Below are 16,272 nucleotides of genomic sequence, written 5' to 3'. Positions count from 1 at the left end.
TGATGGACCGGGGGGGTGGGCAACTTTTCATTCCGATTAATGGTGGAGCTGTGCAAGCTGCTGAACATTCATGCCTGGAAGACTTCCTTTTACCGCCCTGCGAACTAATGGCCTGACATTGAGGTGGGGGTCCCTCAAGGAGACATGAAGAGGTCAGAGGTGCAGCTAACTCGGGAGCCGTGACAACGTCATCACCTCCTGGGCCTTATTCCCCACATCTGTAACGTTGGGATAACTGCGCCGCCCGCCTTGGGAAAGTGCTTTGAGATCTAGGGACCCAGAGCACTAGCTAAGGGCCAGGTGTTCGTAATGAGAGCAGTGCCTGATCCTGACTGGTGCTGAGAACCTCTCAGCCCTCTCTGGGTCACAAGGGGAGTAAATCACACCAAGACCCCAGCCCACTTCACTTTCTTTATTTGCATCACAGATGTCCACAGCTGAGGCCATAATTCTCCTCCCAGGGAGCAGCTGTGGCTGGAGTGAAGCAGCGTCGTTCACTGGGTCACGCCAGCCTTTCCGGACTCAGCGGTAGAACAGCAGCACTGCGGATTCAATCATCTCCTTGGATACGCTCCAGTGCTGATGGGTTCCGTAGCCGTTCCAGTCAAAGGCAGGGAAATCGCCGCACTGAATTGGGTTCCCTTCTGGGAAGAACCCTCCTCCACCTATGCAGTACTGGGGAGAGAACAGGAGTTGCCAGGTGTTAGGATATAGATATTCAGGCCTGTCTGCAAAGGCCTATACTAAGAATTTAGGTGTATTCTTATCACTTAGCTAGTTATAGAGGTATAAAAGAAAGAATCAAAATCACAGTCTGCCGGTGTAAGGGCCTTCTCTTACTGTGACAGTCTGAGGCCCTGATCTTAGGCTAAGTAAGGCCTTTGGGCCATAAGATGGGAAGTGAACGGTCACATCCTCATTTTCCAAACTAGTCCCATTGAAATAAGGCAATCTGGGGCTTTTAGAAAGGTGATCCTATCTATCACCTCCAGAGAAAGGGAAGAGCCTAAAAGATTTAAAGAAAACTTAGTTTGATAGCATCCTGTCTGGCAAGAACTCACTTATCAATAGCTGGGATGTGAAATCCTCATTTCTGTATTGTTCTATCACTGTAGTCTCCACTTCCCTATTGTTTGTCTGTATAATCTCTGTCTGGTGCTGTGATTGTTTCAGTCTGCTGTATAATTAATTTGTTGGGTGTAAACCAATTAAGGTGGTGGGATATAATTGGTTAAATAATCATGTTACAATATGTTAGGATTGGTTAGTTAAATTTCAGTAAAATGATTGGTTAAGGTATAGCTAAGCAGAACTCAAGTTTTACTATATAGTCTGCAGTCAATCAGGAAGTAAGGGGAGGGAATGGGGGTGGGGCAATTGGAATCATGTTTTGCTGGGGGGCGGAGAATGGGAAGAGGGACACAGGCAAGGCTCTGTGGTGTCACAGCTGGGAAGGGGGACACTGAGGAAGAAAACTAAAATCATGGTTGCTGGAAGTTCACACCAATAAACATAGAATTGTTTGCACCTTCGGACTACGGGTATTGTTGCTCTCTGTTCATGCGAGAAGGCCCAGGGAAGTGAGAGGGTGAAGGAATAAGCCCCCTAACACCAGGCAGGAGCAGAGCAGGGGCTCATCTAGCCGCTCTCCTGTCTCCAGGCCAGTGCCAGCTGCTTCAGAGGAAGGTGCAAGAAACCCTGCTATACCCAGTTAGCAAATAATCTGCCCACAGAGAAAGTTACCTCCTGACCTCCCACAGTCAGAGGTCAGCTAATGCCCTGAAGCATGATGGTTTAAATCCCTTCCTAATTCTTGGGACCAGAGCCTCCATTGCCCTGGCCCTTGTGCAGTTACTTACTCTGGTGCAATGGGCCCCCAGATGCCAGCATTTGCCACTAGTGTGAACGTCTGCAGAAGGGGCAGGGCCGGTTTAGGCCATTGGGTTTTGTTATTATTATTTATTATTTGCATTGCAGTACTACTTCAGAGCCTCAATCCTGGGCAGGCCCTCTGGTGCTAGGTGCTGTACAGACACAGAACATAAATACGGCCCATTCCCCAAGGTGCTCACAATTTATCCCTTACCATAGAGTTTGGGGGAGACCTGCACTGGGAAGGTTGGCAGGGGCCAGAAAGCCTGATGCAGGAATCCCTGCGGGAGCTTCTCTGGCATGTGCCATGCAGGAAGTCAGACTAGAAGATCCATCATACTGGCCCTTGTGGCCTTTGCATCTGTGGATCTGTGAAGGCACCAGAGAAGGGGCTGCTGGGGAAGGGGCTGCCTTGGTGTGTATCACACCCTAGAACAGAGATCAAGACTTGAGCTGTGGAGGCAGCATGGCCTAGTGGATACAGCACTAGACTGGGACTCACGTGATCTGGGTTTTATTCCTGGCTCTGCCTCTCTGTGCCTCAGTTTCCCCTTCTGTAAAATGGGGATGATGATACTGACCTCCACTGTGCAGCGCTTTAATATTTGATGAAAAAAGCCATACTGGAGCTACGGATTATTATTACAACTGCTACAGCTAGGGCCCTACCAAATTCATGGTCCATTATGGTCAATTTCATGGTCATAGATTTTAAAAATCGTAAATTTCATGATTTCAGCTACTTAAATCTGAAATTTCACAGTGTTGTAATTGTAGGGGTCCTGACCCAAAAAGGAATGGGGGGGGGGTCACAAGATTATTGTAGGGGGGGTTGCGGAACTTCTGTCCTTACTTCTGTGCTGCTGCCGGCGGCGGCGCTGCCTTCAGAGCTTGGCAGCTGGAGAGCAGCAGCTGCTGGCCGGGAGCCCAGCTCTGAAGGTAGAGCCGCCGCCAGCAGCAGTGCAGAAGTAAGGGTGGCCTGGTATGTTATGGCATTGCCACACTTACTTCTGTGCTGCTGCTGGTGGGGCCCTGCCTTCAGAGCTGGGCCCCCGGCCAACAGACACTGCCTTCTAGCTTCCCAGCTCTGACGTCAGCACAGACTTTAGGGTGGCAATACCGGGACCCCTCTAAAATAACCTTGTGATCCCCTGCAACTCCCTTTTTGGGTCGGACCCCCAATTTGAGAGATGCTGGTCTCCCCCAGGAACTCTGCATAGTATAGGGTAAAAGCACACAAAAGACCAGATTTCACAGGGGGAAACCAGATTTCACAGTCCATGACGCATTTTTCATGGCCATGAATTTGGTAGGGCCCCAGCTACAACTCAGAGCCCCATGGACCCCTCTGGGTCAGGAGCAGACCGTGAGTGGGTTTGATTCACTCTCGGCTCCCCGTGGCAGATGCTTTGGCTGCAGGACCCCTGGTGGCAGAAATTACACCTTGGAAGACTTCCCAGTGGTGCAAAGTGCCTACAGCAGCTTCTGACAACAGAGCTCCTGTGAGCTGTTCCCTCCCAGCAAGTCTCCCCAAAGGAGAGATTTAACATCCACCCCCTTGGCCTGTCCTGGGCCTCCATGTGTACAGCTGTCCCTGCTGGCACATGGGGCGCAAACTGAACCTACCCTGCGCCAGTGCCGAGCTAAAAGCAGTTCTTGTGCATCCGGCCAGCTCTGACAGTGACACTAGGCAGCCCCAAGGCTGATCAGCTGACCTTTGCTCCACAGCTAACCCCCACTCTGACCAGATACTCACATGCTCAGTGTTACAGCCGGTGACTTTCACCCCAGCACACAGAGCCATGGGCGCCTTCTCAGCATTAAACACGCGGAACTGGATGTAGCCGGGAACATATTCATCTGGTGACAGAAAAGGGCAGGTCAGAACCATTGTTTGCCATGGAGAGGCGGAGAGAAGGAACAGTGCGCCGATCTCAGCCGGTCCCCTTCAGTAAGTCCCTGTGTGTGAACTGGGAATGATGGGGGACTAAGGATCAGGAACTCCAGCCCCAGAGATGATCAGGAATTGCCAGTCTCAGCCAGGCTGTTCACAGCTCTGTCACTTGTGCAGCATCTTTACATTCCTAAGAGCTGGTTTGTGTGCAGTTGCCATGTAACATGTTAAAGTGGGGAACACACCGTGCTCTCTCCTGGGGATTTTCCATTTGCTCTCTTGTTTCATCGTTTTCCCTTTCTCTAAATCAGTGATACTCAGACTGCAGCTTGCCAGCCGCAAGTGGCTCTTCAATGTGTCTCCTGCGGCTCTTTGCAGCACATGATATTGAAACACTGTTTGATTTAATTATTAACCAGTGTAAGATATTAACCAATCAGGGTGCTTTTACTATGTTATTAACCAGATAAGTTAACAACTGGCAGTAGGTTATTAACTTATTTCCTGTGAGAATAATATATAAATATTTTGCCTGTCATACTGTTTAAATATGACTAGTACTATAGTAAATGAAACAATGAATTCACACCCCTGTGGCTCTTGTGGGTAATGTTGATCGCTAATTTGACTCCTGAACCTCTGAGGTCTGAGTATCACAGCTCTAAAACGAAGATCATCCACAGTGGAACAACACGCCCACGGCTTAAATTCAGAGGGAGCTGTCCAAAGCAGAGCTCTGGTAAATATTTTTGCGCCCCCTGGAGCTCTTACACCATGTTGCGGGTGGGCACATGGGGGGCGGGAGGGGGGACTCTGGGAAATACTCCTGGAGGAATTCTGTGGCACTGTGCAATGCAGAATTTTGCAGAAATTAATGTTTTTGCACAAAATTTCCTTTCCCCACAGAAATGGGCTGCAGTACTGCTGGCCACCAGTAGGGGCTGCTGGACCCAGCCTAACCCAGCTGGCACATTGAAGACACTGCCGGGGGCAGGGGGAGAGAGCTAGAGGGTTCCCAGCAGCGAAGGGAAGGAGGCAGCGCACAGCAAACTCAGTGCAAGCCCTGCCCGGGCCCCAGCATTAGGCTGTGTCTCCCTTTGGATCCCTGGGCTCTGAGGCTCTGAGGAGGAGGGGGTGGGTGCCTGGGCTGGGGGGGCGCTGCAGCTGAGCTCTGCGGGGAAGGAGCGCGGGTATCTAGGCAAAGGGAGCCGTGGCTGGGCTCTGGGAGGAAGGGGGTGTGACTGTCTTTCCCCCCGGTCGGGCTCTGGGGGAGAGGAGGTAGAGAAGCAGGATCTGGGTTGTCATAGGGGTTTCTTTAACTCTCTACTCCTGGGGGAAAATATTTGTGTTTCTGTATTGTTACAGACAGACTTGCTGACAGGTATTTTGAAATAAATTACCAAAATAATTGAAACTGGCGTGACAAGTAACATTTGCAGAATTTTAAAATATTGTGTGCAGAATTTTTAATGTTTTGGCACAGAATTCCCCCAGGAGTGAGAATTTAAGCCCTGGGCAGGGCTGAGCTGTGCGGCTGGAGAGGCAGAACCCACATGCTCACTGCAGACTTACTTCGGGCATCTGGAGGGTAATAGTTGGCGGTTTGCTGGGCATTGCCATAGTCGTAGATGATGGGCACGGCGGGGCCATTGTCAGTCTTGCAGACGCCGGCGCCGTATTTCACTGGGTATTTCTGGGAGACACAAACGCAGTGCGCAGCCAGTGTTAATTTCTGTCCCTGTGACAGGGCAGCTCCAGCACAGACAAGGCAGCTTCACTGACACATGCTCTCTGGGTGATTTGTTCAGTCAGTGCCGCTGCCCACACAGGCCAGCCCTAGGGCACAGCAGTGACCGCAGCAGTGGGCAGGGAAATCTGGCATGTCAAGGTACCATTTGGGGTGGATTTATCTCAGCCTCTTTGGGACAGGGACTGTTGTTCTGTTCTGGGTCCATACAGCACCTAGCACCGTGGGGCCCTTGTCTGTGGGGGGTCTCCTAGGGGCTAGCACAATGCAGGCAGTAAATGATAATAGGTGAGAATCAGCATGTGTCCAGCACCATTGCCCACCACCCTGGCACTGAGGAAATACCCCTGGTAGGAAGCCTGAACCCCAAAGCCGGGGCTCAAGGGTGAGTAGAGGGCCTGATCTAGCACCAAATCACCTGTGTCCAATGCCCCCCATCTCCAGGACAGGAGGTGGGGTCAGTCTCCAGGGGCCCATTCAGCCCCTCTGCTGAGTCTGTCAGCAGGTCAGAGACAAGAGGGGTGGCTGGTTTGGGACGTGAACACCAGCAGTTGCCTGAGACTGGCCAACTCATCTCACACCAAGGTCACAGTCAGATTCCAACAGGCTGTGTCTAGGGGAAGGCTCCTTGTCCCATTATCGTCTCCCCCAGCATGGAGCGCTTTTAGCCTGTTGAGAATTTTCCCACCCCAGCTCCTCCATTTACACTGGGGTCAGCAGAGCCACCCGGATCCTCCTGCACACGCCCCTCCAAAGCCCCCAGCCCAGTGCCATCACCTGGTAGAGTCTGAGGAGGTTCCCCCCTTCTGTGGACAGGAAGCTGTTCTCGGTGTGGTACCTCAGGATGGACTTGTTCTTCCATTCCTTCAGTGGCGTCTTGTTGGTTACGTGCCACACGGACAGGTCCTGGGCTTGCAGATCATAATAACCAGGGTTCTGAAAAGCGAGGACCCAGTTGAAACCTCTCAGCCACATCCCTGATACTTTCCAGGACCCCCCATCACCGGGGCATCTGGGCACATTACCAGCTGTGGTATATTTATTGTGACACCTGCAGAGAAGCACCTTCCCCATTGTACGGGGGAGAACTGACCACAGAGACTAGGTGACTTGCCCTAGGTCACACAGGGAGTCTGTGGCAGGGCAGGGAATGGAAGCCAGAGCTGCCTAGCCCTATGCCACTGCCTTGACCACTGGGCCATCCCCCCATATAACCCCCATGCCCATGTCTCCCAACTCCCCATGTGCATTCAACCACATTCTAATGCACCCTCTCTCCCCAGCAGGTAGCTATTGGCCATGGAGAAGGGGACCCTACCTTGTAGTCATCGCTGGTGGAGCCCACCGCAGAGCCGAAGGTGTTGTAATTGGCCCAGTTGCTGTCTCCCTCTGGGTAGTTGACATTGTTCCCCTGTTGGCTGGACCAGCGATCGCCATTGGTGCACTTGCCGTAGGCGTTGTTCTCGTGCACGCTGGCCACCAGGGTCCAGCCACCCCCCTTGGTGGTCATGTCACAGAAGGTCTGGTAGGTCTCGCCGTTCTCGGTGTGCAGGGTGTAAATCCCATCTGCAGGTGGCAGGGTGGGAAGTGGGGAGCACCGAGCTGGTCAGCCAGGGCCGGGGAAAGGGGCAGGGCCCTCCGTAGCCAGCCATTAAATGGGAAACGCCCAGGTGAGGAGCTTCTAGTGCCCTGCAGCAGGTGGCAAACCCGGAGTCACTGGAGCAGGACTTGCCCCTGAATCCGGGAGCAGAGCAGCCCGATTCCCAGGGACACTAAAGCCCCTTAGCAGTGGGAAGCGAGTGCAAATTACAGGGACTCCCAGAGGACATGGACTGATCCTTTCCACACACAAGCTGTAGCACTTTAATGATACTGTTATAGTTAAAGCTCTACAACTCCTTAGAATCATAGAATATCAGTGTTGGAAGGGACCTCAGGAGGTCATCTAGTCCAAACCCCAGCTCAAAGCAGGACCAACCCCAACTAAATCATCCCAGCCAGGGCTTTGTCAAGCCTGACCTTAAAAACCTCTAAGGATGGAGATTCCACCACCGCCCTAGGGAACCCCTTCCAGTGCTTCACCACCCTCCTAGAGAAATAGTGTTTCCTAATATCCAACCTAGACCTCCCCCACCGCGACTTGAGACCATTGCTCCTTGTTCTGTCATCTGCCACCAGTGAGAACAGCCAAGCTCCATCCTCTTTGGAACGCCCCTTCACGTAGTTGAAGGCTGCTATCAAATCCCTCCTTTTCTCTTCTGCAGACTAAATAACCCCAGTTCTCTCAGCCTCTCCTCGTAAGTCATGTGCCCCAGCCCCCTGATCATGTTCGTTGCCCTCCGTTGGACGCTCTCCAATTTGTCCACATCCCTTCTGTAGTGGGGGGACCAAAACTGGACACAGTACTCCAGGTGTGGCCTCACCAGTGCCGAATAGATGGGAGTAATCACGTCCCATGATCTGCTGGCAATGCTCCTACTAATACAGCCCAATATGCCGTTGGCCTTCTTGGCAACAAGGCCACACTGCTGACTCATATCCAGCTTCTCGTCCACTGTAATCCCCAGGTCCTTTTCTGCAGAATTGCTGCTTAGCCAGTCGGTCCCCAGCCTGTAGCGGTGCATGGGATTCTTCCTTCCTTAGTGTGGACACAATTTATACTGGCTTAAAGGGGCTTTATACTGGGATAGCCATTCCCATAGGGGAGGGAAATAGGCTGTCCCTGTCTGAGGCACCTTTCCCCCAGTATAACTGTGTTCACACCGGGGCTGGATTGGTATCAATATATCAGGAAAACCCATCCCCCAACCTGTCACAGTGACACCGGGACAGACGCCGTGCGCAGACCAGGCCTAAGTGTAACCGAGAATCAGGCCCGGGGACAATTTGTGCTCAGGAAAGGCCCCAGGGCTCATTCAGAGCCCCCTGCCCCTCCTGCTGTCTGTGTCCCCGCGCTGTGTCCCTCTTTTGGGCCTGAGCCTGCGGTGACTCGGTCTGGGGGCGGAACAATGGGCGGAACAGAGCCAGGCAAAGAATCTGCCACCCATTGGCTACGCCCGGACTGTCAAAGGTGCTGAGCACCCGCCCCGGCCTGGACATCGCCTGGCACTGGAGGGGCTCACCCCAAGAGCAGCCTCTGGGTCCCTGTCTGAGTCCTGCACGCCCTTCCTCCAGCTGAGACTCACGCCACGTCCATGGGGGGGGGGGGGGGGGATTTTCAGAGGCACACGCTGGGCAATGGGAATTGGGCGCCTCTGTGCCACTTGTGCCTCTGAAATTTCTCTGCTGGGGGAGACCAGCCGGCCCCTGATGAGGCAGTAGGAGCCCCAACAAGCTTTTGTCTCCGGCAGCTGCTGTGTGTGGTGGGGGCCTAAGCAGCCGGGCGCTGGCAGAGAGCTGAGGTCTCGTGTCCCTTCTTTGCATTTTAAAAATCACCAGCGGGGTGAAGACAGCCTGGCACCCACCCCAGCAGGAACAGGAACGCTGGCCGGATCCATTTCAAAGGTTTATTGGGCTATAAAGAGAGGGGAGTGAACCCCTAAGTTTCCTTCACCGGAGGAGACAAGGAAGAGCAGAACCTGGGACTCTGTGGGGATCCTGACAAAGGACTAACCAGCCACTGCTGGGAAAGAAAGTTTGGTCGGGAAACGCCTGGAACAAACCTTGTGAAGTTACGTCTTTGCCGTTAGACAGCGTAGTTTTACTTTTATTTGTTGGGAGCCCTTTCTGTCTGAAGCCTGTCTGCTGGAATTCACTTCAAACCTCCCTCGCTTTACTACAATAAACTGGTTTGACTGTTTATCTAACCCGACCCAGTGCTTTGACTGAACTGAGGTGATTGTTAGCTCCAGTCAAGATAACAAGCTGTTGTTCCTGTCCCGTGCACTGCAGAGAGACGTCTCCGCGGAGCTCGGGGGCTGGAGTTCACTGAGTTACCGGCTAAGCGAGGTTTAGGCTGGGAGGGCCCTGAGGAGTTTGCTGACAAGGCAGACAGGCTGGAGCAGGAGGGAGCTGTCAGCTGCAGCACATCTCCCGCCTGCTGGGGCTGGCAGGGCTAGCAGAGTGTCTCACAGCCAGCCCTGGTAATGCGGTTCCCCACAGTGCCCACAGGCAGGCAGGTGCCCCTGCTCCCACACAGAGCTGCCCGGGTGCATCTGAACTGACTGGACCCAGTTGTGGCCTTTACACTGGGTCTGGAGCAGGCACCCAGCAGAGGCAAAGCAGCTTCTGCAGGTCCAGGGATGCTTCCTCCGCACTCACCTCCAGCCCCGGCCCGGGTGGCTTTAATTTCCTTGCAGCTGCGGGGCAGGCTCGGGTAGCTCTGGCCACTCTGGGAGTAGGACGTGTCTTCCCAGTTCTCCAACCGGTCATGGATGTGGTGTTTCAGTTCAGTAGCACCCACACTCTTGGCTGCACAGGGGGTGACTTGGGGTTAGTTAGGAGTTTTCTCTGTTACTATGTATGGGGCCAGAATGGCTTCAGAGTCAAATGTTTTATACTTAGATTGTCAGCCATTAGGGGCTGTTCTGGGTTTGTACAGCGCCTGGAATCACAGAGGCCTGGTCCAGGACTGGGGCACCTAGGCACGACTGTAACACAGAGTAATAAAAGTAATCCCTTTAGGCGCTCACCTCTGCAAACCTGGGCTCCAGGATACGGACAGAAGAAATTCACTGGAGCAGGTTCCTGGTGAGCTAGGGGTGGAAGGAGGCTGCCTGCCAGTTGGGGTCGTTATTGCCTCACTTGTGTATCAGCAAAGCCCCCTGTAGCAACCCGCCCAGCCCTTCCCCTGCATGTATCACAGCCCTGGCCCCAGAGGCAGGGTCAGAGTTGGGGAGAATTAGTTCCCAGAAGAGGAAAACGAAACAGCCACTTACTGCAAGGGGTCGCCCCGGTCACTGAGATGAGGAGCAGCAGGAGAGCGAGTTGCTTCATTGTTGACTTTGCAGCAGAGAAAAGAGTAGATCAGCTGGTTAATAGCCAGGCTGGGGCTAGTTAGTGTCACAGAGCACGGGGGGGGGGAGGGGCTCCTCCCCAAACCTCCTGCTCCCAGGGCTGCCCTGGCTCTCTGCATAACCTGCCCATGGCACTAACTGCCTGCTGCCCTTGAGTTCAGTGGGGGTTTGCTGGAGTGGGGATGGCCTCGCAGTGACATCCTTAGAGCAGTTTTCATCTTCAGAGCCCACTGAGGGCTCAGTGATGGGCTTGTGGGATGGGAAGCTGAGCTGGGCTGGGAGGGGAGCACCGGGGACCATGGTGCCTGCACAGGGTGCCGGGAGGAATCCAAGTAGCATCATGTGCACAGAACAAGCCCTGCCCCTGCACTCCTTCTGCTAACTGAGCCTCGCATCACCCCTGTAGGGTGGCCAGGTCTCATTATACCCATTTTGCACATGGGGAAACTGAGGCAGATATTGCCTGACCTGAAGCCCATTGAAGTCAATGCAATGCCTCACGCTGGCTCCAGTCAGCGCTGGGATCAGGTCCAGAAAAGGGAAGCGAGGGGATCGGTTCCCAAGTCCCATCTCAGACCTTTTTCTAGGAGTTTCTCTCCTTGCTTTGCAGCAGAACTGACACCAGCACATTTCACTCATGCCGTGAAACCTGCCTGCACACGGCACGGCCACAGCTTCACGAGCCCAGCCAAAGGGCCCTGCAGCACAACTACCCAGTGCTAGAGGCAGGCAGAGGGGGCTTGTTAAGGCTCAGATTCAGGGAGAGCTGGGTTCAATTCCCCCTCTGTCACTCACTCCTCAGGCAGGTGATGGGCTCTCTCTGGGCTCAGCCCCCAGCTGTAAAACAGGGGTGAGAACCGTCCCTACTTCACCAGGGTGCTCTGAGGATAAGTGCATTGAGGCTTGTGTGTGCTGTGGTGCTGGGCAGTCAGAAGGACCCAGGCTGATGCCGTGTAATAATAATGTCTAGTGCTGTCATGAGTAGATCTCAAAGCACTTTACAGAGCAGCTCAGTAGCATTATCCTCATTTTACAGATGTAGAGAAACCAACAATGTCGTGGGCTTTTTAAAGCTACTATGTCGTGTTGACATATCACAACTACTGCTACGTGACATCACAGAGGAACATACTAAGGGGAAGGGTCAGGACTCACCTGGTTCCCAGTTCCAGTGTCGCTGAGGCGTCTGACTACAGAGTTCAGCAACAGAAGCTTCTGGCCAGAGAGACAGAGCGATTCCTCTTATGCACCAATCGCAGATCTAACCTTTTATAGGGAGTGGAGCCACCCAATAAAAGCAAACACAACTTACAAATACCAGAACTCTCCAGACACCCCACCCAGGAGCTGGGGAGACCGTTTCCAGTGAAAACGTTAAACAGGATCAAATCTAGTTCATGTTCCAGGTATCTGAATGTATTGCCCTTCAAAACAACCGCCGGCACTCCACCCAGGAAACTCCGTCTTGATGCAAAAGCATATGGCAGGACGGATATTACTGCATTATCACTAATTATTTGCATGCTGCAGCTGAATGTTGATTCAGGTGGTGGAGTTGAATGGTCCTGATGAAGCCAAGAAGGAAGTTGGAGCTCTGTAGATCTTCCACTGATATAATAACGAGGCAGCTTAAAGCAGGAACTTTGCTATTTAGGTTTCATTGAAACAGCGTCTCTGCCCTTTGTCACAGATCCACAGGTCTGGTGCTCTTGATCAATTCTGGACCGGTCGCTGGGAGGACCCCTTCAGTGCCCCAGATCCGTTTTAGGGTCACACTCTCACTACGGTAAGCCTCTTGGCTTCACCACCTCCTTAGACCGAACCTCGGAGCCTTAAGCAATCCACTTTGCACCGTGAGCTCGCTTCAGCCAGTCCACCTGAGTTGGACACTTGAGAGAGACTTGAACACCCAAAAGGAGAAATGCACCCCCACCTTCACCATGTGCAGTATGGTGGCCAGGTGCCTGGTTTTCAACTGGAATGTCCAGTTGAAAAGGGGACCTGACAGTGTCTGGTCAGATCTACAGACCGGACACCCAAAGTCCGGTTACTGTAGGCAGGGGAGGTGGGGAGGCCATCACTCACGCCAGCTTCTATTCAGCCAAGGTCTCCTCCTACCAGTGTCAGGTGGCTGCAGCTCCCAGCCCCCGGTCCACAAGTCTCTCCCACCTGGGAAGAGGGGAGGAGAGGTGGGGGAGAGGGGAAAAGCAGTGAGCAAAGGGGAGAGGGGGGCAGAGGAGTGAACAGGGGTGAGGATTCAGGGGAAGAGGCGGGATGGGGGAGGTTCCAGCACACCTGCTGGAGTGTCCAGTTTTAAAATATTACAAAATTGGCAACTCTAATGTGCAGTGACTCTCAGCCAGTGTGGTAAAGGCAGCAGGGTTTATGAGATGTCTGGAACACAGCCTGGAAAGTCCTTGGTTAGCCCAGAGAACAGAAAGTTACAGCCTGGTCCATCTGGGTCAGTCCCAGAGAACAGAGCCCTCTGACCCCCTCTTTAGTCCCAGTGCAGGAGTGTCTCTTGCCTCTAGGAGCCCAGACTTAACATCCCCATCGGGCCCCTCCTCTGTCCTTTGTTACTGTTCCCTGGCAAACATTGTCACCTGACCCTGCTCCTTAGCGCTTTGTTCTCCAGCTGGTCACACCCAACTGGCTGCCTGCGGAGAGTGGGCCATCCATGGTCATTAATTGCTAGGTGCCAAATGTCCGGGCAATGGGAGTGGCCATTGTCTTCTCAGACTCTCCATGGGCTTGGGGCCCCAGACCCCAAACAGCCCGGCGTCAGTCATGCCTGTATCTCTGGGTCTCTGCAAAGAGTAAATCACCCTTTCTCATTATCTAGTTACATCATGCACCACACAGTGTTAATGTGTGAGGTGTGTCAGTGCCCCACTGTGACGGAAAATACCCCTGTGTTCACCCCCTACACACTATTGTCATCGTATTTGTACAAGGTATGTCTTGTGAGGTGTCATTTAAAACCTGATAACTTGCTGATCAGTAATATCAGGGCAAAATTCCCGTAGCAGCGTTATATGTAAAGTTATGAACGTGTTCTGAACTCATGAGTGAAGTGTGTTTCCCAGATTAGTCTGGGGAGTGGCTAAATCAGTTCCTCAGGGACAAAGGTCAAGCCTCCTGCTCCGCCAGGTGTCAGCCTGCTCAGTGGCCGTTCTTTGGCAAGGAAGGGGGCAGGGGGGGAAAATCTACAGCTTAGCAAAGACACAGCCTGAAATTTCCTTTCTTCACCAGACTGCCTGTCGCCTGGCTCCCAGCTGGAAATGCTTCTCAAAGGGGGGCCAGGACTATAAAAAGAAGGGGCAGACACCCCAAGACACCCCTCTTCTCTCTCCCTGTCTGTCTCTGGCATCATACTTAAGAAGATAAAGGAAAACAGCCGTTGGACTCCAGGGGAGAGCTCCTGACCTGAGAGCTTGGTCAGTAATCTGCTGGAGCATGTGGTGAGAAATTTTGCTGGACTCTAATACCATTTGTTAAGTTAGGCCTTAGTACGTATTTTATCTTTACTTTTCTTGTAACCATTTCTGACTTTTGTGCCTCGTTGCTTGTATTCACACTCTGTCTCTTTGTAGTTACTGAACTTGTTTTACAGTTTTATCTAATCCAGTGTGTTTAAACTGAAGTGTCTGGGTACCTATTTAAGAGAATAAACTGGCATATTATACCCTTAAAGGAATATATTTGTACTGCCCAGTAGAGGGCTGCGCGGTATAGGACATACATTTCTGGGGGAAGACCCGGGATTGGGAGTGTGTTGGGGACACCCTGAAATATAACCAAGGCTGGAGAGAGCCAGGGTGTACTTGGCAGGCAGCAGTCACACACAGACACTCAGGGGCAGGGGGTGGCTTGCATGCTGGAGGCTGTTTGTGAGAGGACCAGTTTGAGCTGTTACAGCAAGGCATTGAAGGCACCCAAGGTTGTCACACCCACTCAGGGATCTTATTGAGCAAGGGGTCACAGAGCGGTCTCTTAATTGGTCTCCAGAGTCTCAGTTTGCACTTGACAGAAAAGTCAGCCTCCTGCTGTTCTGGTTCTTGAGAAAGCCTTGAAAACGTGGCCAAGGGTAACCAGGGTAGAGACATTTGCCTGGGTCTGCAGAGAGCCTGAAACAGTAACTGAGGGATGAACTGCCCATGTGTTTCAATGGGAGCTAATTCAGATCATGCCAGCCTTTAGAATCATAGAATCATAGAATATCAGGGTTGGAAGGGACCTCAGGAGGTATCTAGTCCAACCCCCTGCTCAAAGCAGGACCAATCTCCAACTAAATCATCCCAGCCAGGGCTTTGTCAAGCCTGACCTTAAAAACCTCTAAGGAAGGAGATTCCACCACCTCCCTAGGTAACCCATTCCATTGTTTCACCACCCTCCTAGTGAAAAAGTTTTTCCTAATATCCAACCTAAACCTCCCCTACTGCAACTTGAGACCATTGCTCCTTGTTCTGTCATCTGCTACCACTGAGAACAGTCTAGATCCATCCTCTTTGGAACCCCCTTTCAGGTAGTTGAAAGCAGCTATCAAATCCCCCCTCATTCTTCTCTTCTGCAGACTAAACAATCCCAGGTCCCTCAGCTTCTAGGTCCCTCTGTACCCTATCCCTACCCTCCAGCGTATCTACCACTCCTCCCAGTTTAGTGTCATCTGCAAAATTGCTGAGGGTGAAGTCCATGCCATTCTCCAGATCATTAATGAAGATATTGAACAAAACCGGCCCCAGGACCGACCCTTGGGGCACTCTGCTTGATACCAGCTGCCAACTAGACATGGAGCCATTGATCACTACCCATTGAGCCCGACGATCTAGCCAGCTTTCTAGCCACCTTATAGTCCATTCATCCAGCCCATACTTCTTTAACTTGCCGGCAAGAATACTGTGGGAGATCGTATCAAAAGCTTTGCTAAAGTCAAGGAAGAGACCATTTCATCAAAGTGTGTAAGGAAGGAGAGGGAGTGCATGAAGATCTACAGGAGCATTTTCCAAAGTGTGGGATATGTTCCCCTGGGGGAGCAGCCAGGACAATGTAGGATTTAAGAGTAGGCCTTTAACAGCATGTGCTGGGCACTGCAGGGATGGGAGGGGCCATGAATTGTGGTGTTGTCCCGAACGGGAGATCAGGTTTCAAACATCTGCAGCTTTGCCAACCCCAGGCCCTGGCATTAAAGAATCAAAAGTCAGGCCCTAAAGATCATGATATTTTTTACAAAAACAAACAAAGTTGGATTCTTTTTCTTTGCCTTCTGGATTTGGAGCCTTTGGGTGACAGTCAGGTCACCTTTTCCAACTTCTCTCTACAACCACGAGGGCAAGAAACTGCCTTGTTTTAAAAATGAGAGCTGAGTTTCTCACCTGATCCTTTGACTCTAGGAACCAGGGCTTCCAGAAACAACAAGAACAAATACATTGTCAGACTCGTGATAACATCTCAACATCTGGCAAGACTGTGTTTGGGAAATGCTGCCTGGGTGCTTAGGAACATCAGAAGCAATCTGTCATGCATGTTGTCTAGGCCGCTCATTGGGGTAGATCAGCCTAGAGTCCAAAAATCTCAAAACTTCAAATGAAACTATTTGGTTTCAAATTTTTCAGAGGAAATTTTGATTTTTTTTATGGAAAAATTTCAAAGTGGGATGAAAAATTTTGGCTCCATTTTGAATTTTTTGTTCAAAAATTAAAAATCTGTTTTGTGAAACATTTTTCATAGGTCCTCAGGTCAGACGGGACCCCTGTGATCATCTAGTCTGACCCCCTGTATAGCGCAGTGTGACAGAGCGCTAGGTA

At 52.0% G+C, this 16,272-nt stretch overlaps 1 protein-coding gene across 1 annotated transcript; it reads right to left on the bottom strand.

Moving 5' to 3' along the window:
- Nucleotides 1-522: 522 nt before the first annotated feature.
- Nucleotides 523-11,668, bottom strand: LOC135892408 (intelectin-like protein). The gene is made up of 8 exons (XM_065420185.1): nt 11,624-11,668; nt 10,391-10,454; nt 9,774-9,923; nt 6,832-7,079; nt 6,291-6,449; nt 5,339-5,459; nt 3,629-3,732; nt 523-675 (listed from the first exon to the last, which is right to left on the bottom strand). The coding sequence occupies exons 2-8, from the start codon at nt 10,446-10,448 to the stop codon at nt 523-525; spliced, it is 993 nt and encodes a 330-aa protein (XP_065276257.1). The 5' UTR covers nt 10,449-10,454; nt 11,624-11,668.
- Between the last annotated feature and the right edge of the window lie 4,604 nt (nt 11,669-16,272).

Source organism: Emys orbicularis, chromosome 20 (genome assembly GCF_028017835.1).
Source record: "Emys orbicularis isolate rEmyOrb1 chromosome 20, rEmyOrb1.hap1, whole genome shotgun sequence".
Classification (NCBI taxonomy): Eukaryota; Metazoa; Chordata; order Testudines; family Emydidae; genus Emys; species Emys orbicularis.
This window is presented reverse-complemented; position numbering and strand designations above follow the sequence as displayed.

Excerpts from the sequence above, each read along its gene's own strand:
- LOC135892408 (XM_065420185.1), bottom strand. The coding sequence starts at position 10,448 with ATGAAGCAACTCGCTCTCCTGCTGCTCCTCATCTCAGTGACCGGGGCG. Across the intron at positions 3,733-5,338 it reads TTACCCTCCAGATGCCCGAA|ATGAATATGTTCCCGGCTAC; the intron begins GTAAGTCTGCAG and ends TTCTGTCACCAG. Across the intron at positions 676-3,628 it reads CCGGCTGTAACACTGAGCAT|TACTGCATAGGTGGAGGAGG; the intron begins GTGAGTATCTGG and ends TTCTCTCCCCAG.